The sequence below is a fragment of the Delphinus delphis genome, chromosome 20 (assembly GCF_949987515.2).
Source record: "Delphinus delphis chromosome 20, mDelDel1.2, whole genome shotgun sequence".
Classification (NCBI taxonomy): Eukaryota; Metazoa; Chordata; class Mammalia; order Artiodactyla; family Delphinidae; genus Delphinus; species Delphinus delphis.
In genome coordinates, this window is record NC_082702.1 from 14763018 (window position 1) to 14789429 (window position 26412).

The 26412-nt window shown below is 39.1% G+C and overlaps 1 protein-coding gene across 1 annotated transcript in view; it reads right to left on the reverse strand.

The window, feature by feature from the left end:
- Positions 1-11603: 11603 nt before the first annotated feature.
- Positions 11604-26412, reverse strand: part of LOC132417057 (zinc finger protein 383) — a 39439-nt gene continuing 24630 nt past the window's right edge. Inside the window, exons 7-11 of the mRNA XM_060000661.1 lie at positions 25858-25935; positions 25523-25581; positions 22973-23099; positions 21822-21914; positions 11604-13410 (exon numbers count right to left, since the gene is read on the reverse strand). Coding sequence (XP_059856644.1) covers positions 12551-13410; positions 21822-21914; positions 22973-23099; positions 25523-25581; positions 25858-25935 — 1217 coding nt within the window. The 3' untranslated portion in view covers positions 11604-12550. The remainder of the gene's footprint in view (positions 13411-21821; positions 21915-22972; positions 23100-25522; positions 25582-25857; positions 25936-26412) is intronic.

Here is a 26412-nt window from a genome sequence, read left to right on the forward strand (position 1 = left end):
CCTGTCTGTGACAGGAGAATCATCTTTTCGCAGGGTTTTAAATCTGAGGCACTTGGGGAGAGGGCAGAGTTGCAGCATGGCAAAGTTGGGGATTGGAACGGTGGGAGATGTGTCAATGTGAGTCGGTATCATTATTCCTGGCACCCTATATTTGCCTGCTCAGGTTTCCCAGTCTGTACCAGGTGCACCGCTGACCCGCAGGGCTCTGAGGGGAAGTCAGTCCCAAGTCTCTGCTCCCCTGGGCTGGACTGGAATTTGGTCCCAGAGGCTTCAATCTCAACGTACACATCCTGGGTGGAGGGGATAGTGTCTTTCGACTTTTAAATATTCAGTTTTTGCATAGTTACATTTATCAGTCTCTTCCTTTATGGATCCTGGGTTCTGTTTCTTATATGCAAAGATATCCTCGTGCTTAGATTTAAAAAAAAAACTTTATGTTCACCTAATTCTGTTATAGTTTTGATTTTTTAATTTCCCTTGGAATTTATTTTGGGGTACGGTGTAAGATAGAGATGTAACTATTTTTTTCCCAGATGGATAAACAATTGTCCAAACACCATTTACTGAAGAGTCATCTTTTCCCCCTCTCTTCCATGTTTGTTACTGTCTCTATAACACAATGAAGTTCTGCAGACTATCTGACTTCTGACAGGGCAAGTCCTTCCATTATGTAATTATCTTCCAAAACTTTTCTGGCTCTTCTGGCCCATTTTGTCTTGCAAATGAGTATCAGGATGGGCTACTCAAATTCTACTAAAGAAACGATGCTGGGATTCTGATTGAAATGGCCTAGAATTTATAGAATATTTTAGAAAGAACTGACATTTTAACATTAAATCTCCTATTGGGAATTCTGGTATCTGTTTCCTTTTATTCAAGTCTTCTATGTCTTTCAGTAAAATCTTATACTTTTATTCAAGTAGATCTTCCATAATTCTTTTTAGACCTATTCTGAAGCTTTATTCTAAGACCTATTCTTAGAACTATCCTAAGTTTTTATTTAGTTTTATAATGATATATATTGTGATTATTACATTTTCTAAGTAATTGTTACCTGTGTGTATTTTTTAGTGTTGATCTTTTTTAAAATTAATTTTTATTTATTTATTTGGCTGTGCTGGGTCTCGGCTGCAGCATGCGGGATCTTCGTTGCGGCATGCAGGATCCTTAGTTGCGCGTGTGGGATCTTTAGTTGCGGCATGCATGTGGACTCTCAGTTGTGGCATGCTAACTCTTAGTTGTGGCATGTGGGGTCTAGTTCCCTGACCAGGGATTGAACTGGACCCCCTGCTTTGGGAGCTCATAGTCTTAGCTGCTGGACCACCAGAGAAGTCCCTAGTGTTCATCTTATTTGTTTTAAGAATATAAAACATATATAGAAATAGTTTCGTTTTGTGTATATAAATTATACATATTGTTTTATATCTGGTTTGATTAGTTAACATTATCTCTTGGGAATTTTTCCATCTTGGTATATATAGATATTATATTTCTGGTTTCTTTTAAGCTGCATATTGTTTCATAGTAAAAATGAGCCATGGGATTGGCTGGGCCTCTGCCGTGGTAGGTAGCTCCGAGAGGTAGGGAGGTAGGTGGGCCGCATCGCGCCGCCTCCACCTCCAGTCGGTAGCTTTGCCTCCCTCTCCTGTTCTGCCGCGGGCCCACGATGCCGCAGTACCAGACCTGGGAGGGGTTCAGTCGCGCAGTGGAGAAGCTCTACCTCGCAGACCCTACGAAGGCACGTGTGGTTCTCAAATATAGGCATTCTGATGGGAGTTTGTATATTAAAGTAACAGATGATTTAGTTTGGTGTATAGAACAGGCCAAGCTCAAGATGTAAAGAAGATTGAGAAATTCCACAGTCAACTAATGCAACTTATGGTGGCCAAGGAATCCACAGTGTTGCCATGGAAACGGACTGAATGGTTTGAAATGAAGACTGTCATGTTCTTAGGAAGTAGATATCTTTTGAATTTGAGAAAGTGTTGGGACAGAAAATACTTTATGTAACTAAGTGGGCTATTCAGAAGCCAAGAGATCATTTTTTGTACTTTGTTTTTAATGTTTACTTTAGAGAGCTAGGAATGTAAATGCTTTCAGTTAGAAAACCTTTATTTTTGGAAATGGAACAAGGAATGCCTCTATCTTGGAAACTATTTGCAGATCGTTTGATGTTAGGCAAAATAAATAATTACTCTCTGGTAAGTTCGTATCAGTAATTTGAAAATGAGCTATCAAGAAAAGCCAATTCTTCCTTAAATTTAATTAATCTGTCTTTAAAATAAAAGTAACCATTTTGATATATTTCTTTGGGAGCATGAATTGTGTGCTGTTGATGATCAGCAAATATAAAATACGGTAACTGGAATTAACTGTGCACAGCAGTATAGCTGATTATATATGGTAGTGTAGTCTCAATTATATCTAAAAATAACTATGAAAACAAGTATGCTTTACCTTAAACTTTACAAATTTAAACTACATATTTTGTTGTTGTTGTTTTTTAACATCTTTATTGGAGTGTATTTGCTTTGCAATGGTGTGTTGGTTTCTGCTGTATGGCAAGGTGAATCATCTATACATAAACATGTGGCCCCGTATCTCCTCCCTCTTGCATCTCCCTCCCACCCTCCCTATCCCACCCCTCTGGGTGGACACAGAGCACCAAGCTGATCTCCCTGTGCTATGCGGCTGCTTCCCACTAACTATCTGTTTTACGTTTGGTAGTGTATGTGTGTCCATGCCACTCTCTCACTTTGTCCTAGCTTGCCCTTCCCCCTCCCCGTGTCCTCAGGTCCATTCTCTACGTCTGTCTTTGTTCCTGTCCTGCCCCTGGGTTCTTCAGAACCTTTTTTTTTTTTTTAAGATTCCATAAACTATATTTTTAAATACAAGGGATTCATAGTATCATTAACTTGTTGAGCAAAGACTTAACTTTGAATCTAATTTTCAGTGCTCAGAAACATCTGCCTTTACTTTAAATGCATGAACAGAACACTCACTAATGGACTGAAACCACCATATTACAGAAATATCTGCCACCTATATTTTCTCAGAAGGGCTAAGGATCATTTGAACTGTTAAATTTTTGCATACCTCTATGACACCCCAACCCATTTCTCTCATTACTTAACCAAGGTGTTAAGCATGACTGTCACAACTGTTCTCCATTAAATCAGAAGTATGATATTATTTGATATTTATCTTATATTTGTAACCTGAATTTTATCACCTAAATATAATGTTCACATGTTGATACCTATATTAAAATATTTTTTGTTAGGAAAAAAAAATGAGCCATGGTTATTTACCCATTCCTGTACTGGTGGATATTTAAATTATTTTCAATGCTTTGTTTTCACTGAAAACACTGTACTGAGCATTTGTTCTAGGTGGAATTGCTCACTGAAGAGTCTGTGAATTTCAGCTTTTAATGGGCACTGAGACTGTCTGGATAAATGTTCTTTCCCAGAAGCCACCCATGAGGGTGCCTTTTTCTACCACAGCTGCCAACACATGACCACTCAGAACCATTTGTGGCCCCTTGGACCATTAGTCTGCAGCTTCAGGGTATAGACTATGTTTTCCTCCCCTTCTTCTTGGCTGCTCTTTCCTTTTAGAATTTCTATGAGATGAGAATACAATAGACCTTCAGATTCCTCCATGACCTTCAGCTGTTGCTTCATACTTGCCATTTGCACTGCATCCTGGCAAATTCCTCAGATCTATCTTCCTGTTTAACATGTCCAACTTAAACTGTATTTATTCTTCCATCCAGCCCACTTACTATACTGTTTTTATTTCAGTGATTTCACTTTTTATTTCCAAGTTATTTTGCTGATCAGTTTTAAAGAAGTAATAACCTCTCACATCTCTCTGAGTAATTAGACTCATTCTAACATTCTGCCCTATTTGCTTTATTAGCCCTATCCCCTGGTTCTATAATTGTTTAACTTTTTGACTACAAGCTACCCTGAATGTTGCAAAAATAGTACAGAGAGTTTCTGTGTGTTAACACCTTCCCCCAAATGTTAACATCAGAAATAATTATAGCACAATTATCAAAACCAAAAAATTAACATTATACAATACGAAGTGGTTTTCTCCTAATAGGATATTTATACTTAACATATCTGTGTGCTTATGATTTAAACTCACTACTCCCTTCATTTTCAAGGATCCTATCTATTTTGTTTTCCTCTTCTTTTCTTTCCTGCCTTTGGTTCTACTCATTTGTTTAGTTTTTTTCTCCTCTAGTGGTAAAGAATTTTAATCTCCTTTTGCCCTATTTATTTATTTATTTATTTATTAACATCTTTCTTGGAGGATAATTGCATTACAGTGGTCTGTTAGTTTCTGCTTTATAACAAAGTGAATCACCTATGCCATATTTAATATTATTCCTTGCTTTCTATTTGTTTGATATTTTAATATTGCTGTACCTGAATCTTTTAACATCTTCCTGTGATGTCTTTTTAAAAAATCCCTGTATTTGCAACCTGTACAAGTCTGTTTTAGTTGTTCCTTAAAAACAGCATGTAGCTCAAAATTTCTTTTCCAATCTTAGAATCTTTGTCTTTCCATCCAATAACTCAACACATTATTTTATTGAATTAATAATAACATTAATTTGAACAATTATGATGTGCCAGGCCTATGTGTAGTATTTTACATTGGTTATAACAATGGATTATACCATTTCATCCTAAGAAATGTACAATTATTCATATTTTTTAGATGTGAAAAGTAAGACCAGAAAAGGTACTAGAAAGCTTTGCCCAATGTTACACAGAAAGTGGAAAGCAAGAATTTGTACCCACAAAGACTGGCTTCCAAGTCCACAAGCTTAGTCACTGTGATATATTGCTACTTTTGGACTCATTTTTTAAAAATTCTGCTTTTCTTTTTCCCTATACCTTCAGGCATTTTTGATCAGTTTTCTTCCTCCATTTATTTAATTCTATATGGAAAAGTCAGTATTCCCCCTCAAGCTACATCCTCCGACCCAGTTCAAATATTGAATATTGGGCTTCCCTCGTGGCGCAGTGGTTAAGAATGTGCCTGCCAATGCAGGGGACATGGGTTTGAGCCTTGGTCCGGGAAGATCCCACATGCCAAGGAGCAACTAAGCCCATGCATGTGCCACAACTACTGAGCCTGCGCTCTAGAGCCCGTGAGCCACAACTAATGAGCCCGAGTGCCACGACTACCAAAGCTCGCGTGCCTAAAGCCTGTGCTCCGCAACAAGAGAAGCCACCACAATGAGAAGCCCATGCACAATAAAGAGTAGTCCCCGCTCACCACAACTAGAGAAAAACCCATGCGCAGCAACGAAGACCCAACACAGCCATAAATAAATAAATAAATAAATAAAATAAATGAATAAAAAGAAAGTACAGTTCATCCACCGGGGAAGGTGGGAAGGAAATTAATAGAAACTGTCCCTGGAAAAGCTCAGACAGACAAAGACTTTCTAGACAAAGACCTAATAGGCAAAGACTTTAAATCAATTACTTTATATATGTTCAAAGAGTGAAAGGAAACCACAAGAACAATGTTTCACCAAATAGAAAATATCAATAAAGAAAAAGAATTTACAAAAATGAACTACATAGAAATTCTGGAGCAGAAAAGTACAATAATTGGTATGAAAAATTCACTAGAAGATTCAATAGCGGATTTGAACAGGCAGAAGAAACAACTGACAAACTTGAAGATAAATCAAATGAAATTATCCAGTCTGAGGAGCAAAAAGAAAAAGAAAAATGAATAAGAGAACTGTGGGACGTTTTCAAGCATACAAACATACATAAAATGGTAGTCTCAAACTGGGTAGGGGAGAGGAAGAAAGAATATTGGAAAGTAATGGCCAAAAACTTTCCAAATTTGATGAAAAACATGGATCTATACATCTAAGAAGCTCAAGAAACTCGAAATAGGACAAATTGAAAAAGATTCACAGGCAGACACGTTATAATCAAATTGTTGAAAGCCAAAGATAAAGAGAGAATACTTAAAGCAGTAAGAGAGAAGCCATTCATCATGTATACGGAATCATTAACAAAATTAACAGCTGATTTCTCATTAGAAACCATGAAGGCCAGAGGCAATAAGATGACATATTCAAACTGCTGAAAAAGAAAAACCAAAATTGTCATTCAAGATTTCTATAACCAGTTAAACTATCCATCAGAAATAAAGAAGAAATTAAGATGGTCCCAGATGAAAGTTCATCAGTATTGACCTGCCCTTCAGGGAATGCTAAAGAGAGCCCCTCAGGCTGAAACAAAATGACACTAGACAATAACCCAAATCCACATGAAGAAATAAAGAATGCCAGTAAAATAACTACATAGGTAAATACAGAAGTCAGTATTAGTGTATATTTGGTCTATAACTCATTTTGACCCCTATATGAATTAAAAGACAACTGCGTGGGGACTTCCCTGGTGGTTCAGTGGTTAAGACTCCATGCTCCCAACACAGGTGGCCTGGGTTCAATCCCTGGTCAGGGAACTAGATCCTGCATGCTGTAACTAAGAGCTCACATGCCGCAACTAAAGATCCCACATGCTGCAACAAAGGTCCCACACGCAGCATCAAGGATCCCGTGTGCCACAACTAAGACCTGGCACAGCCAAATAAATAAATAAATAGTTTTTTAAAAAGCCAACTGCATGAAAAATAATTATAAATCTATATTGATGGGCACACCTGTAAAAAGATGTAATTTGTGACAATAATAAAAAGAGGGCATAGAGCTGTAAAGGAGCAGAGTTTTTGTATACTACCGAGGCAAAGTTGGTATTAATTCAAACTAGATTGTTATAAGTTTAAAATGTCAATTGTAGGGAATTCCCTGGTGGTCTAGTGGTTAGAACTCAGCACTTTCACTGCTGGGGCCCAGGTTCAACCATAGCTGGGGAACTAAGAGCCTGCAAGCCACACTGCACGGCCAAAAAATAATAATAGTAAATAAAATAAAATGTCAATTGTAATCCCAAGAAATCACTAAGAAAAAAAAATATATATATACAGAAAGAGAAATGAAGAGGGAATCAGAATGGTACACTACAAAAAAATTCGATTAAAAATAAAAAATGGCAATAATGAAGGAATTTGAGGAACAAAACATGTATAACATATGAAACAAATAGCAAATTGGCAGAAGTCCTGTCTTATCAGTAATTATTTAAATGAAAACAGATTAAACTCTCCAATTAAAAGGCAGAGATTGGCAGACAAGATTTTTTAAAAGATCTACTTATATGCTGTCTACAAAAGACTCACTTTAGATGCAATGACAGTTTCAAAGTGAAAAGATGGAAAAAGACATTTTATGCAATTAATAATTCAAAGAGATTCGGAATTGTTATAATATTAGACAAAATAGACTTTTAACCAGAAAACATTACAAAAGACAAGGACATTATATATTAATTAAAGTGTCAACCTATCAAAAGATATAACAATTGCAAACATACATGCAACTAACAACAGAACCCCAAAATATATGAAGTAAAACTGACAAGATTGAAAGGAGAAATAGTTCAATAATAATGGCTGAAGACTTCAATACCCCACATCCTTTAATGGACACACGAGATAGAAGATCAACAAGGAAATAGAAGAATTGAATAACACTATAAACCAACTAGACTGAACAGACATATATAAAACACTCCATCCAACATCAGAATAAACAGTTTTCTCAAGTGTACATGAAATATTCTTCAGGACAGACAATACATTATATCACAAAACAAGCTTCAATAAATGTATAAACTCTGAAACCATACATAGTATCTTCTCTGACCAAAATGGAATGAAATTAGAAATCAACAGCAGAAGAAAATATGAATATTCACAATACATGGAAATTAATTCACATTCTTAATCAAAGAAAAAAATCACAACAAATTTAGAAAATACTTTGAGGTAAATGAAGACAAAAACACAACACACTAAAATTTATGGGCTACAGCTAATGCAGTACTCAGAGGGAAATTCATACCTATAAACTGCTACATTAAAAGGAAGAAAAATTTCAAATCAATAACCTAAACTTCCACCTTAAGGAACTAGAAAAAGAAGAGCAAAGAAATGTAAAGTAGGAAGCAGAAGGAAGGCAATGATAAATATCAGAAAGGATATAAACAAAAAATAGAAAAACAGTAGAGAATCAACAAAATCAAAAGTTAGTTCCTTGAAAATATCAACAAAATTGGTAATCACAGACTAAGAAAAAAAGGGAGAAGATTCAAGTTACTAATATCATGAATGAAAGAGGAGACATTACTACTGAACTTACAGAAATAAAAAGGATTATAAAATAATATTATGAACAATTTTATGGTAACAAATTAGATGACCTAGATGAAATGGGAAAATTCCTAGAAACACACAAACTATCAAAACCTATTCAAGAGAAGTATGCCTTTCTATGACAAGAGATTGAATCAGTAAACAAATAACTTCTGTTATGGACTAAACGTTTGTGTCTCCCACAAAATTAATATTGAAGCCCTAACCTCCAACATGATGGATGATATTTGGATGTGGAGTCTTTGGGAGATAATTAGGTTTAGATGAAGTCATGATGGCAGGGTGCCCATGATTGGACTAGTTAGAAGAAGAAACCAGAGAGTGCACCCTGTCTCTCCCTCTCTCTCTCTCTCTCTGTCTCTCTTCTCTGCCATGTGAGGATACAGCAAGAACAGACACCATATCTGCTGGCCCCTTGATCTTGGACTCCCCAGCTTCCAGAACTGTGAGAAGTAAATGTTTTTTGTTTAAGCCACCCAGTTTATGGTATTTTGTTATAGCACCTTGAATTGACTGAGACAACTTCTAACAAAGAAAAGTTAAGAATCAGATGGCTTCGCCAGTGAATTCTACCAAACATTTAAAGAAAAATTAACAATACTTCTCAGATTTTCCCCTCAAAAAGATAAGGAGGGAACACTTCCTAACTCATTCTATGAGGCCAATATTACCCTCATATCAAAGCCACTTATATACATCACAGAAGAGAAAAACTACAGACCAATATTGTTTATGAATATAGATGCAAAAATCCTCAACAAAATACTAGCAAATTGAATCAAGCAGCTTATTAAAAGAATTACTGTATGCACCATGACTAAATGGAATGTATCCCAGAAATGCAAGGCTGGTTCAATACTGGAAAATCCATTAATGGAATACATTATATTAACAGAATGAAGGAAAAAGGGCATGTATGGAAATACCTATAACTAATATCACACTTAATGGTGAAAGCTTTCCCTTCTAAGACAAGAAACAATACAAGAATATCTGCTCTCAACAGGTCTCTTAAACATTGTCCTGGAAGTTCTAGCCAGGGCAACTGGGCAAGAAAAAGAAATAAATGGTATCCAAATTGAAAAGGAAAAAATAAAACTATCTATTCACAGATAATATGATCTTATAGAAAACTCTAAAGAATCCACTAAAAAACCATTAGAGCTAATAAACGAGTTCAGCAAAATTGCAGGATACAAAATTGATATACAAAACTGAGTTGTATTTCCATACACCAGCAATGAACCCAAAAATGAAATTAAGAAAACAATTCCATTTACAATAACATTAATAAGGTACTTAAGAATAAGTTGAACTAATGAGGTATAAGACTTGTACACTGAAAACTACAAAACATATTGTTGAAAGAAATTAAAGAAAACCAAATAAACAGAAAAGCATCCTGTGTTCATGGACTGGAAGACTTAATGTTGGTAAGATGGCAATACTCCCCAAAGTTACTGCAGAGTCAGTGCAATCCATATCATAATCCCAATAGCCTTTTTTGCAGAAATGGACAAGCTGACTCTAAAAGTCATATTGTTATTGCAAAGGAATAGCCAAAAATATCTTTTTTCTTGAAGAACAAAATTGGAGGACTCACATTTCTTGTTTTCAAAACTTACTACAATGCTACAGTAATCAAACCAGTATGGTACTGGCACAAAGACAGACATATAGATCAATGGAATTGATGTTGGTTTTTTTTTTTTTTGGCCATGGTGTATGGCAGGCAGGATCCTAGTTCCCTGACCAGGGATTGAACCCGGCCCCTGCTGTGGAAGTGCAGAGTCCCAACCACTGGACTGCCAGGGAAGTCCCAGCTTAGTGGAATTGACTTTAGAGTTCAGAAATAAACCCATACATATGGTCAACTGATTTTCAGGAAGGGTTCAAGGCTAGTCAATGGGGAAAGAATAGTCTTTTCAACAAATGGTGCTGGGACAATGGGTATCAACATGGAAAAGAACTAATATGGACTTCTACCTCATACTATATACAAAAATTGATTAAAATGGATCAAACATAAATGTAGGAGCTAAAACTATAAAACTCTTAAAAGGAAAAATAGGTATAACTTTTTGTGACTTTGCATTATGTAACTATTTCTTAAATATGACAGCAAAAGCACAAGCATCAAGAGAAAAGAATAAATTGGACTTCATCAAAATTAAAAACTTTTACACATCAAAGGACACCAACAAGAAAACGAAAACACAATCCAAAGAATGGGACAAAATCTTTCCAAATAATATATTCATAAGGGCCTGGGATTATATAAATAACTATTGCAACTCAAACGCAAGAAGATAAACAATCCAATTTAAAAATGGGCAAAGCACTTGAATAGACATTTCTCTAAAGAAGATATACAAATGGCCAGTAAACACATAAAGAGAAGTTCAACATCATTAGTAATTAGGGAAACGTAAATCAAAATCACAGTAAGATACCACTTCACAGCCACTAGCATGGCTATGATTAAAAACAAAATAAACAAACAAACAAAATATGGGAAATGACAAGTGTTGCTGAGGATGTGGAGCAAGTGGAGCAAGTGGGACCCAAATACATTGCTGATGGCAAGATTAAATGGATCTGTGGAAAACAGTTCAGCAGTTCCTCAAACAGTAAAACAGAATGATCATATGACCCACTAATTCTACTCCTCCATATATACCCAAAAGAATTAAAAGCATATGCTCAATGAAAAACTCGTATATGAATGTTTATGGTAGCATTATTCATAAAACCCCAAAACTGGAAAAAATCCAAATGTCCGTCAACTTAAAAATGGATTTTAAAATGTTGTATATCCATACAATGAAATATTATTTGGCCATAAAAAGAATGAAGTACTAACATATGCTACAACATAAATGAACCTTGAAAACATTATTCTAAGTGAAAGAAGCCAGACATAAAAGGGCACACATTGTCTGACTCCTTTTATATGAAGTGTCCAGAATAGGCAAATCTATAGCAACAGAAAGTACATTAGTGGTTGCCAGAGGCTGGGGGAGGGGGAAAATGAAAAGTGACTGCTTAATAGTAATGGGGTTTCTTTCTGGCCTGATGAAAATATTCTAGATTCAGACAGTGGTGATGATTGTACAACATTGTGAATATATTAAAAACTATTGAATACTATACTCTGAAATGGTTAAAATGGTGAATTTTGTTTTCTGAATTTTACCTTAATAAAAAAAATTTTTAAACAGAGTGATTCTTTGGAAAAACATTTTAAACAAATCTTTATTTTTTGAAGGTATAAAGATGACACAATATCCTAGTCTAGGATTTACTTTAAAATACTTCAGGACTGTGTGTGAGGGAGCAGGGTGGAAGAGAATAAACAAAATTCATCATGAATTGATTACTGAAGCTAGATGATGGGGACATGAGTGTTTGTTACACTGTTCCATTTCTGTATTTGTTTGAAATTTTCCAAGTACATGTAAAAATCCAAAGTACAAGACAATTAAGCCCAGTGTTTTACAAGTTTTAAAATACTCATCAAGGGACTTTCCTGGTGGTCCAGTGGTTAAAACTTTGCCTTCCAATGCAGGGGGTGCAGGTTCAATCCCTGGTTGGGGAACTAAGATCCCACATGTCTCGTGGCCAAAAAACCAAAACATAAAACAGAAGCAATTTTGTAATAAATTCAATAAAGACTTTTAAAAAAATGGTCCACATTGAAAAAATCTTAAAAAATAAATAATTAAAAAAAATACCCATCAATTCTTCTCCAAAGTATATACCCAAGAGAAATTAAAGGATATGTCCACACAAAGGTGTGTACCCAAATGCTCACAGCAGCTTTATTCATAACGAACAAAACCTGGAAAACCTGGAAATAACCCAAATGTAAACGTCCATCAACAGGTGAATGGACAAACTGTGGTTCATTCAAATAATGGAATACTACTCAGTAATAAAATGAATGAACCTCTGAATACATGCAACAACATGGATGCAGACATTGAGTGAATAAAGTTCTATATGAAAGATTACATATTGCGTAATTCCACTTATATGATATTCTATAGCTTGCAAAATCAATCTATGGTTTTAGAAGTCAGGATAGTGACTCCCTTTGTGGGGTAGTGAGTGGAAAGAAGCATGCAGAGGTCTTTTGGGAGGGCTGAAAATGTTCTATTTCTCCATCTAAGTGCTGTTGATCTGTCCTCTTTTCTATATAAATACTAATAAATGCCATACATCATTAAGCCTGATCCATGTTGTGCACCTCAGCACCCGTGCCCTGGCACTCTCCCTGGCTGTGGAAGGCACCTGCATGTGCAGAGCCCAATCCTGGAAGCCTCTCCCTACAGTGCACTTTCTGGTGCGTCTGCAGGTGGACTCTCTGACTGAAGCCCTTCCCACACACAGCACAGGGGTAGGGCTTCTCCCCTGTGTGCACCCTCTGGTGCCTCTTGAGGGCCGAGCGATGCCTGAAGTCCCTCCCACAAGCCTCACACCTGTAGGGCCGCTCTCCTGTGTGGACCCTCTGGTGGATACCCAGGTCCTTGCTCCAGCTGAAGCACTTCCCACAGGCCTCGCACCGGAATGGCCTCTCCCCAGTGTGAACACGCTGGTGCAGGTAGAGGCTGGCTCTCTGGCTGAAGCCCCGGCCACATGTGTCACACACATAGGCCTTGTCTCCTGCGTGGTCCTGCTGGTGTCGTGCCAGCATAGAGCGAGAGGTGAAGCCCCGGTCACATACCTTACAGGCATGGGGCTTCCTTCCTGTGTGGACACTCTGGTGGATCTGCAGGGCTGCCCTGCGGCTGAAGTCCTTGCCACAGTCAGAGCACCTGAAGGGTTTCTCACCTGTGTGGATGCGCTCGTGGATAGAGAGGTTGGAGCTGCGGCTGAAGTCCTTCCCGCACACACCACATCTGTAGGGCTTCTCGCCTGTGTGTATTCGCCGATGGATGGACAGGTTGGAGCTACGGCTGAAGTCCTTCCCACATTCCTCACATGTGTGAGGTTTCTTTCCCATGTGGTCCTTCCTGTGCCTTCTCAGAGCACATTCTGAGTTGAAGACTCTGGAACACTCCATGCAGCGGTAGGGCTTGCCTCCTGGAAGGAGCACAGGAAGGTTAAGGTCTGTTGTCCTTTCACTGAAGGCTCTTCCACTCCCATCATATGGAGAGGACTTCTCTCCCTTACGGGTTCACGGGTGAATTAGAAGGTTTCTGAGCTGGCTGAAGTCTTGGCCACACTGGGGATAGCTATAGGATTTTTCTCCTGGAGATACTGGCCAAGAGAGAATCCCATCATTCTCATCCCTGACTCCTGGGACAAAGAAAATTAGATGACAAAAGTGAGCAGAGGTTTTGTCTGAGGCTGCACGGTACTCCTGGACATACTTCGGCAGTACTGGTAAAGCAAAGAAGCTTCACTGAGTGAAGAAGTGTTGTTGCTGGTCTCTGTCCTCCTGACATTAGGTTTTTCATTTTTGCTTCAAGGGGAATGGGACGATACTGGGGACCTTTTCCTTAGTCAAGGAAACTAAATGTTACTAGAAACACCAAGTCAAATTCTATGAGCTACAAATGGGTTAATGTTGTCAAAGTATGATTATCAAAAAGTTAAAAATATAACTTTCATACAATTATGGAGTGAACAACTGTCAAAATTTTAATGAGGAACTAAGAAAATGGTAATGCTGGTTCCAAGTGAATTTGAGAAGCTTGGGCATTTAATGCTTTCATAAAAAAAGATATGTGGGGGGACCTTCAAGATGGCGGAGGAGTAAGACGTGGAGATCACCTTCCTCTCCACAAATACATCAAAAATACATCTACATGTGGAACAACTCCTACAAAACACCTACTGAACACTGGCAGAAGACCTCAGGCTTCCCAAAAGGCAAGAAAATCCTCATGTACCCGGGCAGGCCAAAAGAAAAAAAGCAAAACCAGAGACAAAAGAATAGGGATGGGACCTGCACCTCTGGAAGGGAGCTGTGAAGGAGGAAAAGTTTCCACACACTAGGAAGCCCCTTCACTGGTGGAGATGGGGGGTGGGCATGGGGGGGAACCTTCGGAGCCACAGAGGAGAGCGCACCAACAGGGGTGTAGAGGGCAAAGCAGAGAGATTCTCGCACAGAGGATTGGTTCCGAAAAGCACTCACCAGCCCAAGAGGCTTGTCTGCTCACCCACTGGGGCAGGTGGGGGCTGGGAACTGAGGCTCAGGCTTCAGAGGTCAGACCCCAGGGAGAGGACTGGGGTTGGCTGCGTGAACACAGCCTGAAGGGGGCTAGTGCGCCACAGCTAGCCGGGAGGGGGTCCGGGAAAAACTCTGGACCTGGCTAAGAGGAAAGAAACCATTGTTTCAGGGTGTGCAAGGAGAGGAGATTCCTTCCTTGTCTGCCCACAGAAGGCAGAAAACTGCCTAAACAAGCTCCAGAGATGGGTGCGAGCCGCGGCTAACAGCTCGGACACCAAAGACGGGCATGAAATGCTAACGCTGCTACTGTAGCCACCAAGAATCCTGTGTGCAAGCACAGGTCACTATCCACAACCCCCTGGGAGCCTGTGCAGCCCGCCACTGCCAAGCTGCTGCACTGTCAATTCCAATTATAACTACCGTACCCCTCCCTCCCCACCCCTTGCCCCCTGCCCTCCCCCTCCCCAGCATGAGTGAGCCAGAGCCCCCTAATCAGCTGTTGCTTTAACCGCATGCATCCTGTCTGGGCGGGAACAGATGCCTGAGGGCAACCTACACACAGAGGTGGGGCCAAAACCAAAGCTGAACCCCAGCAGCTGTGCAAACAAAGAAGAGAAAGGGAAATTTCTCTGTGCAGCCTCAGAAGCAGTGGATTAAATCCCCACAGTCAACTTGAGGTACCCTGCATCTGTGGAATACCTGAATAGACAGCAAATCAACCCAAACTTGAGGCGGCAGACTTTGGGAGCAACTGTAGACTTGGGGTTTGCGGTCTACGACTGACTTGTTTCTGATTTTCACGTTTATCTTAGTATAGTTTTTAGCACTTCTTATAATCGGTGGATTTGTTTACCGGTTTGGCTGCTCTCTCTTTTTTTTATTACTCTTTTTATTTTTTAATTTTAATAATTTAAAAAATTAAATATTTTATTTAATTTTCTTTCTTTTTTTCTCCCTTTTCTTCTGAGCCGTGTGGCTGACAGGGTCTTGATGTCCCGGTCGGGTGTCAGGCCTGAGCCTCTGAGGTGGGAGACCCGAGTTCAGAACACTGGACCACCAGAGACCTTCTGGCCCCACATAATATCAATCAGTGAGAGCTCTCCTAGAGATTTCCGTCTCAATGCTAAGACCCAGCTCCACCCAACGGCCAGCAAGCTCCAGTGCTGGACGCCCCATACCAAACAACTATCAAGACAGGAACACAACCCCATCCATTAGCAGAGAGGCTGCCTAAACTCATACTAAGTTCACAGACACCCCAAAACACACCAGCAGACACAGCCCTGCCCACCAGAAAGACAAGATACAGCCCCACCCACCAGAACACAGGCACCAGTCCCCTCCACCAGGAAGCCTACACAAGCCACTGAACCAACCTTACCCACAGGGGGCAGACACCAAAAACAACAGGAACTACGAACATGCAGCCTGTGAAAAGGAGACCCCAAACACAGAAAGTTAAGCAAAATGAGAAGACAGAGAAATATGAAGCAGACGAAGAAGGTAAAAACTCACCAGACTGAACAAATGAAGAGGAAATAGGCAGTCTACCTGAAAACGAATTCAGAGTAATGATAGTGAAGATGATCCAAAATCTTGGAAAAAGAATGGAGAAAATATAAGAAACGTTTAACAAGGACCTAGAAGAACTAACGAGCAAACAAACAATGATGAACAACACAATAAATGAAATTTAAAATTCTCTAGAAGGAATCAATAGCAAAATAACTGAGGCAGAAGAACGGATAAGTGACCTGGAAGATAAAATAATGGAAATAACTACTGCACAGCAGAATAAAGAAAAAAGAATGAAAAGAATTGAGGATAGTCTCAGAGAAGTCTGAGACAACATTAAATGCACCAATATTCGAATTATAGGGGTCCCAGAAGAAGAAGAGAAAAAGAAAGGGTCTGAGAAAATATTTGAAGAGATTATAGTTGAAAACTTCCCTAACATGGGAAAGGAAACAGTCAATCAAGTCCAGGAAGCGCAGAGACTCCCAAACAGGATAAATCCAAGGAGAAACATGCCAAGACACATATTAATCCAACTGCCAAAAATTAAATACAAAGAAATAATATTAAAAGTAGCAAGGGAAAAGCAACAAATAACATACAAGGGAATCCCCATAAGGTTAACAGCTGATCTATCAGCAGAAACTCTGCAAGCCAGAAGGGAGTGGCAGGACATATTTAAAGTGAAGAAAGGGAAAAACCTACAACCAAGATTACTCTACCCAGCACGGATCTCATTCAAATTCGAAGGAGGAATTAAAACCTTTACAGACAAGCAAAAATTAAGAGAATTCAACACTACCAAACCAGCTTTACAACAAATGCTAAAGGAATTTCTCTAGGCAGGAAACACAAGAGAAGGAAAAGACCTACAAAAACAAGCCCAAAACAACTAAGAAAATGGTAATAGGAACATACATATCAATAATTGCCTTAGGGGCTTCCCTGGTGGCGCAGTGGTTGAGAGTCCACCTGCTGACGCAGGGGACACAGGTTCGTGCCCCGGTCTGGGAGGATCCCGCATGCCGCGGAGCGGCTGGGCCCATAAGCCATGGCCGCTGGGCCTGCGCGTCCAGGGCCTGTGCTCCACAGCGGGAGAGGCCACAACAATGAGAGGCCCACGTACCACAAAAAAAAAAAAAAATTGCCTTAAATGTGAATGGATTAAATGCTCCAACTGAAAGACTGGCTGAACGCATACAAAAACAAGACCCGTATATATGCCGTCTACAAGAGACCCACTTCAGATCTAGGGGCACATACAGACTGACAGTGAGGGGATGGAAGAAGATATTCCATGCAAATGGAAATCAAAAGAAAGCTGGAGTAGCAATTCTCATATCAGACAAAATAGACTTTAAAATAAAGATTACTATAAGAGACAAAGAAATACACTACATAATGATCAAAGGATCAATCCAAGAAGAAGATATAACAATTGTAAATATTTATGCACCCAACATAGGAGCACCTCAATACAAAAGGCAAATGCTGACAGCCATAAAAGGGGAAATCGACAGTAAATAATAGTAGTGGACTTTAACACCCTGCTTTCACCAATGGACACATCAGCCAAAATGAACATAAATAAGGAAACACAAGCTTTAAATGACACATTAAACAAGATGGAGTTAACTGATATTTATAGGACATTCCATCCAAAAACAACAGAATACACTTTCTTCTCAAGTGCTGATGGAACACTCTCCAGGATAGATCATATCTTGGGCCACAAATCAAGCCTTGGTAAATTTAAGAAAACTGAAATCATATCAAGTATCTTTTCCGACCACAACGCTATGAGACTAGGTATCAATTACAGGAAAAAAACTGTAAAAAATACAAACATGTGGAGGCTAAACAATATGCTGCTAAATAACCAAGATATCACTGAAGAAATCAAAGAGGAAATCAAAAACTACCTAGAAACAAATGACAATGAAAACACGATGACCCAAAACCTATGGGATGCAGCAAAAGCAGTTCTAAGAGGAAAGTTTATAGCAATACAATCCTACCTCAAGAAACAAGAAACATCTCAAATAAACAACCTAAACTTACACCTAAAGCAGTTAGAGAAAGATGAACCAAAAAACCCCAAAGTTAGCAGAAGGAAAGAAATCATAAAGATCAGATCAGAAATAAATGAAAAAGAAATGAAGGAAACAAGGGCAAAGATCAATAAAACTAAAAGCTGGTTGTTTGAGAAGATAAACAAAATTGATAAACCACTAGCCAGACTCACCAAGAAAAAAAGGGAGAAGACTCAAATCAACAGAATTAGAAATGAAAAAGGAGAAGTAACAACTGACACTGCAGAAATACAAAGGATCATGAGAGATTACTACAAGCAACTCTATGCCAATAAAATGGACAACCTGGAAGAAATGGACAAATTCTTAGAAAAGCACAACCTCCAAGACTGAACCAGGAAGAAATGGAAAATATAAACAGACCAATCACAAGCACTGAAATTGAAACTGTGATTAAAAATCTTCCAAAAAACAAAAGCCCAGGACCAGATGGCTGCACAGGCAAATTCTATCAAACATTTAGAGAAGACCTAACACCTATCCTTCTCAAATTCTTCTAAAGTATAGCAGAGGGAGGAACACTCCCAAACTCATTCTGCGAGGCCACCATCACCCTGATGCCAAAACCAGACAAAGACGTCACAAAAAAAGAAAACTACAGACCATTATCACTGAAGAACACAGATGCAAAAATCCTCAACAAAATACTAGCAAACAGAATCCAAGAGCACATTAAAAGGATCATACGCCATGATCAAGTGGGGTTTATCACAGGAATACAAGGATTCTTCAATATACACAAATCAGTCAATCAGTTTGTTAATACACCATATTAACAAACGGAAGGATAAAAAACATATGATAATCTCAATAGATGCAGAAAAAGCTTTCAACAAAATTCAACAACCATTTATGATAAAAACTCTCCAGAAAGTAGGCATAGAGGGAACTTACCTCAACGTAATAAAGACCATATATGACAAACCCACAGCCAACATCGTTCTCAATGGTGAAAAACTGAAACCATTTCTTCTAACATCAGGAAAAAGACAAGGATCCCCACTCTCACTACTATTATTCAACATAGTTTTGGAAGTTTTAGCCACAACAATCAGAGAAGAAAAAAAAATAAAAGGAATCTAAATCGGAAAAGAAGTACAACTGTCACTGTTTGCAGATGACATGACACCATATATAGAGAATCCTTAAGATGCCACCAGAAAACTAGAGCTAATCAATGAATTTGGTAAAGTAGCAGGATACAAAATTAATGCACAGAAATCTTTTGCATTCCTATACACTAATGATGAAAAATCTGAAAGAGAAATTAAGGAAACACTCCCATTTACCACTGCAACAAAAATAATAAAATATATAGGAATAAACCTACCCAAGGAGACAAAAGACCTTTATGCAGAAAACTATAAGACACTGATGAAAGAAATTAAAGATGATGCAAAGAGATGGAGAAACATACTATGTTCTTGGATTGGAAGAATCAACATTGTGAAAATGACTATACTACCCAAAGCAATCTACAGATTCAATGCAATCCCTATCAAACTACCAATGGCACTTTTCACAGAACTAGAACAAAAAATTTCACAATTTGTATGGAAACACAAAAGACCCTGAATAGCCAAAGCAATCTTGAGAAAGAAAAATGGAGCTGGAGGAATCAGGCTCCCTGACTTCAAACTATACTACAAAGCTACAGTAATCAAGACAGCATGGTACTGGCACAAAAACAGAAATATAGATCAATGGAACAGGATAGAAAGCCCAGAGATAAACCCACACATATATGGCCACCTTATCTTTGATAAAGGATGCAAGAATATACAATGGAGAAAAGACAGCCTCTTCAATAATTGGTTCCAGGAAAACTGGACAGCTACATGTAAAGGAATGAAATTAAGACACTCCCTAACACCATACACAAAAATAAACTCAAAATGGATTAAAGACCTAAATATAAGGCCAGACACTATAAAACTTAGAGGAAAACATAGGAAGAACACTCTTTGACATAAATCACAGCAAGATCCTTTTTGACCCACCTCCTAGAGAAATGGAAATAAAAACAAAAATAAACAAATGGGACCTAATGAAACTTAAAACCTTTTGCACAGCAAAGGAAACCATAAACAAGATGAAAAGAGAACCCCCAGAATGGGAGAAAATATTTGCAAATGAAGAAACTGACAAAGATTAATCTCCAAAATATACAAGCAGCTCATGCAGCTCAATATCAAAAAAACAAACAACTCAATCCAAAAATGGGTAGAAGATCTAAATAGACATTTCTCCAAAGAAGATATACAGACTGCCAACAAACACATGAAAGGATGCTCAACATCACTAACCATTAGAGAAATGCAAATCAAAACTACAATGAGGTACCACCTCATACCGGTCAGAATGGCTATCATCAAAAAATCTACAAACAATAACTGCTGGAGAGGGTGTGGAGAAAAGGGAACCCTTTTGCACTGTTGGTGGGAATGTAAATTGATACAGCCACTATGGAGAACAGTATGGATGTTCCTTAAGAAACTAAAAATAGAACTACCATATGACCCAGCAATCCCATTACTGGCATTTACCCTGAGAAAACCGTAATTCAAAAAGAGTCATGGGGCTTCCCTGGTGGCGCAGTGGTTAAGAATCTGCCTGCTAATGCAGGGGACACAGATCCAGGAAGATCCCACGTGCTGCAGAGCAACTAAGCCCATGCGCCACAACTACAAAGCCTGCCTTCTAGAACCCGCAAGCCACAACTACTGAACCCATGTACCACAACTACTGAAGCCTGCGCACCTAGAGCCCGTGCTCCGCAACAAGAGAAGCCACCACAATGAGAAGCCTGTGCACGTCAACGAAGAGTAGCCCCCACTCACTGCAACTAGAGAAAGCCCACACGCAGCAACAAAGACCCAACACAGCCAAAAGTAAAGAAATAAAATAAATTTTTAAAAAAAGAATCATGTACCACAATGTTCATTGCAGCACTGTTTACAATAGCCATGACATGGAAGCAACCTAAGTGTCCACTGACAGATGAATGGATAAAGAAGATGTGGCACATGTATACAGTGGAATACTACTCAGCCATAAAAAGAAACAAAACTGAGTTATTTGTAGTTAGGTGGATGGACCTAGAGTCTGTCATACAGAGTGAAGTAAGTCAGAAAGAGAAAAACAAATACTGTATGCTAACACATATATATGGAATCTAAAAAAAAAAAAAATGGTTCTCATGAACCTAGGGGCAGGACAGGAATAAAGACACAGACATAGAGAATGGACCTGAGGACACAGGGAGAGGGAAGGGTAAGCTGGGACAAAGTGAGAGAGCAGCATTGACATATATACCCTACCAAATGTAAAATAGATAGCTAGTGGGAAGCAGCTGCATCACACAGGGAGATCAGCTCAGTGCTTTGTGACCACCTAGAGGGGTGGGATAGGGAGGGTGGGAGGGAGACACAAGAGGGAGGGACTATGGGGATATATGTATACATACAGCTGATTCACTTTGTTATATGGCAGAAACTAACACAACATTGTAATGCAATTACACTCCAATGAAGATGTTAAAAAAAAAAAGAAAAAAGATATTTGCCTCCAATCAAATAAATATTTAAATATTTTCAATTAAATTATCAGCATAAAAAGTCAAATAATATATATTTTTGAAGTTGCTACCCATCCCTTCATGGATTCATAGGGTTATTAATGGCATTTTCTCCTGGCTGACTGGTTCTCACCTGAATAGGAGCTTCTTGGTATTTTTTTCTCCATCCACACATCATCTTCTTGTTCAAAATGGGAAATCATTTCTGGTTTGGACAGCAGATGTCCTGCTTGAGGGGAAAGACTGGTGGATTAGGGCAATATGATGTGGACAAGGACCCTGCCACAAGTCAATCTTATCACTTGGTATTCGTGAAGGTCCTATGAAGACTGGGAAAGGTGAATAAAACCACTGCACATCAAAATCACATTTTATATTTATATATATGTAGACACACACACACACACACACACACACACACACACACACACACACATAAATAAAAAAACAAATATTTTCTTCCCCAGAGAAAAAAATGGTTCCAGGAATTTCAGTGAAGAGGCCTATTTGCAATATACAACAGTAATAATTCTCAGTGGGGTGAGCAGGCAGTAATGATTGTGTGTCCACCAGAGAAGCACTGCCCAAAGTGTGGTTTGAAGAGACTTATCAAAAATGCAGACTCCATCCCAAATCCACTGAATCAGCAGCCCTGGTGATAGAACGTAGGGACGTAGGTTTTTTGGATAACATTTTATTTTAGAGAAAGATAGCAAGAGTGATACACAGAACAGAATGCCTGTAGAACCCTAACCCATAGTCACCAATTGTTAATATTTGGCCCATTTACTTTGTTATTCTCTCTCACACAATTCTTTTTTAAACCACTTAAGAGAAAGTTACAGGCCCCATGGCTCTCTATGACTAAATTCTTTCAGTACACATTTCCTAAGAACAGGGACATTTTTTTCCATAACCACAGTACAGCCATCAAAATCAGGAAACTTAACATTGATGCAGTATTAGTATCTAGTTCACAGTTAATTTGTAAATGATGCCAATTGTCTCAAATATGTTCCGTTTAGCACTATTTTCCTAGATATTTTCTATCTAGAATAAGACACTGCATTTAGTTGTCTTATCTCTTTAGTCTCCTTTAATTTGGACAGGAACTGGCATTTCTTGCCTTCACCTCAGGTATTTCTATGCACTCTCAAATCTGATACCCACTACCATTAAGGGATCTGGAATATGTGGACCCCCAAATGCAAATCCCCTCAGGATTTACTCTATACAACTGAACCCGAGAGAAAGCAGGTGGGTTCAGGAAGATGCTGTTCTCACCCAAGGAGATGAGATTCCCATAGTTCTCCAACATCACTTCTCTGTACAGGTGCCTCTGAGAGGGATCCAGATGCTCCCACTCCTCCTGGGTAAAGTCCACAGCCACATCCTGGAACGTCACCAGCTCCTAAAACAACAAACAAAGTCACCCTCACACATACCCATTCCCACAGAGGAATGCAGCTGACAAGCAACAGTGACATCCATAAGTGGTCCTGAGAGTTTCCAGGGTCCTGAGTTAGACTAACTTAGGCACACATCCATGCACTTGATTGTGTCATATCATGTAGAAGATTGAAAAGATGCACGAGGTACATTTTTTTTTAACGCTTCAGCCCTTAAAGTCTCTTTGGGTGATAAGACTCAAACTTCAACCACAGTACACCAAAAGCTACACAATTTCAGAGGTGTCATCCACACAACATTCTATGAATCAGAATAAGCTTGAGATTTACTTGGGGAAGGGTCCAGAGAAGGACTCCAAGGTGGGTTGGGGCCATGAGGGCAGGTACCATGGAGAAAGCCAGGTACCAGCCTTGTGGGATGGTTAAAATGTGAATAGAGGGAAGGGAGGTGGGGAATTCCAGTTGGCAAGAAAAGTGAGTGGATAGTTGTGTGGGAAGGAACAAGACATAGATCAACAATAAGGACTCTGGTTAATAAGAAATGCTATATAGGAAACATCCCTCTGATAATTATATATTAACAATGTTTATTATGGGCCCCAAATCCCCACTCACACATTCACAATAGAAAGGATATATGAACACTGGCAGAATCACATGAAGGACTAATATTCAGTACCAATTCCCAAACTGTGGTTCAGGGACCCATGAGGTTCCCCAAGACCCTGTCAGGGGGGTCTGTAAAGTCAATATCATTTTCATAATAATTCTCAAGGCTTATACACTCTCATTCTCTTACAACAGTATGGAGGCTACATGTCGTGTGATCTTGCAACTGAGAAAATGTTGAAGCAGATGTGAGATTCCAGCTGTTTTCTATTAGGCCAGACATTAAAGAGATTAGCAAAAATATAAAACATTTCCATTCTTCTTTTTTATCTTTCTTTTGTTTTGGAAAATTAAGTATTTTTCATAAAATGTGACATTAACTGTAATGGATTAATTTTTGAATGGATTAATAAATATTTTAAATTTTTGTTAGCTTGAACCGCCAATCTGGTAATATTGATAACACACATAATGAAAGCCATTTTTTAAAGTGTAAAGGGGTCCTGAAACAAAAAGTTTTAGAAACTACTGCTATACTGAAATGAAAGTAAACAAACTACATATACATGAAACAATATACTTCAATCTCACAACATAATATTGAAAAAAAACAAGCACAAAAGAGTACTGTATGTACTCTTGATTCTATTTAAAAAGTTCAAAATCAGACTAAACTAATCTACAGTACTAGAAGTCAGAATAGTGGCTACCATTGTGGGGATGACGGGGTTCTCTACTAGGAGGGGTTTGTTCAGAGCTGAAGCGAGAGGAGAAGGCACAGAACAGCTATAGATTAATTTAGCCTGTTCTAGAGCTTCATATTAATGGAATTGATACCAACTGGGGTTCTTCCCCAATCAACAGAAATTGACTAGAGGCCAGATAAGAAATTCAGGCTAGGCTTTATTGGGGTCCCTGCTGCAGCAAGGAGGAGCAAAAACAAACAACAGTTTCCCTTGCTCCCAGAGCGGGGGAAGGCGAGCTGGTTCCTTATATGGGGTGAGGGTAAGGGTGTGTCCAGGGGTCGGGCCAGAGGGGTGGCTTAGGTGTTTTGCCCAACCCTTTGGTGGTGCTGAGTGCAGGGCACATGTGCAGTACCCAGCTTTTGCTCCCAGCTCTTCAGAAGTGGCAGATGAGTTTTTTTGGTCTTTTTGTATCTTTTGTCCAGAATTTGCCCCAACTGCACATGCATGCAGTTATTTTTAGTCCCTTATAGTTCTTTGTATTTTGTTGCTCAAGGAGACGTTTGTCCAGGTACAAGCACTGCAGCAAAAGGTCGAGGGCCCAGCCTGTCTCAGTCACATAGTATATACTCTTTTGTGTCTGGCTTATTTTTTCTCAGCATAATGCTTTTGAGATTCATTCACGTTGTTATATGTATCAGCAGTTGTTTCCTTTTTTTTTTTAATGAGTAGTTCTTAATTATATGGATTAACACATTTTATCCATTTATCAGTGGATGGACATTTGGGTTGTTTTTAGTTCAGGGCTATTATAAACAAAGCTGCTAATAGTCACATACATATTTTTGTGTGGACATCTATTTTCATTTCTTCTGGGTAAATACAGTGGGATTTCTGGGTCAATGGTAAGTGTGTGCTTAATTATATAAGAAACTCTAAAACTGTTTTCCAAAGTATATTGCACCATTTTGTCACTCCTACCAGCAATGTTCAGACTTTGTTGAGAAACTGGAGTAACATATGTCTAGCCCAGGGCCAGCACAATATACATGTTATATTGCTCTCCTTCCCCAATCCCCAAAATGAGGTATGTGGGTGATATTTTGAGGGAGAGAAGGTGGACTCTAATTTACCTGTAATTTGGGCATTTCCTCCTCTTCCTGAAGAAGGGCAGAAACCTCAGAAGGCAGTGCTGGGTAAGAAGAAAGAAGCAGTGAAAAATGAACTTGGCTCACTGAAGCAGACCAGTATCTTAGTTACCAAGAAGGGAGAAGGGGCACATTGTATTCAGCTGGTAACACTGGTCCTTGTTTACCATTACCTGACTTTTCTAGGCCCTCCCCTAGAAAGTCTTTTCCTCTCTTTCTACTTTTACAGATGGCCCTTCGACCCAGACACTTTCTCCCTCCCTCCTTGCAAAAACCTACTGAATACCTACTGTGTGCCTTGGTAATGATTTAACTCTCACCTTTCTCCTTACTCTTTGAGGTCACACCAGCTTCTACATGGTCCCACATCTTGCCCTCCCTGTTAGGAGGGGAATCCCCTCAGTACCAGCAGCTCTGCTGAGGGAATCTCTCTTCAGCCTCTCCAAACTCCACCTGGAACATCCAGAGGGAGTTTCAGGAGATGTTGTCTCCACCAAAGATGGAACTCCTGCATGTGGGGAACCTCCTGCAGCCTTCATGCTCAGGTAGCTGTTTTGTTCCTGTAGGCAGGAGAGGAGATGTCCCAGCAGCCCGGACTTCAGGCTGGGTCCTGGACTTCTCTATTTAAGTGAGAGCACAGTTAATAAACTAAAGCACAGTTAAGGTGATAAACGTTTACTAAGCATCCACTGTGTACAAGGCATAACCCTACTTCCTAGGGGTACCCAGCTCTGACTTTCTCAGGACTGTAGCTTCACAGGTTGATCAAGTCACAGGGCAGCAAATTCTGCCTCCTCTGTGAAGATTTCCTGGAAACCTCCCACTTTGGGGATACAAATCCACAATTCTCAAAAGGTGAACTGGTGAAATACTTG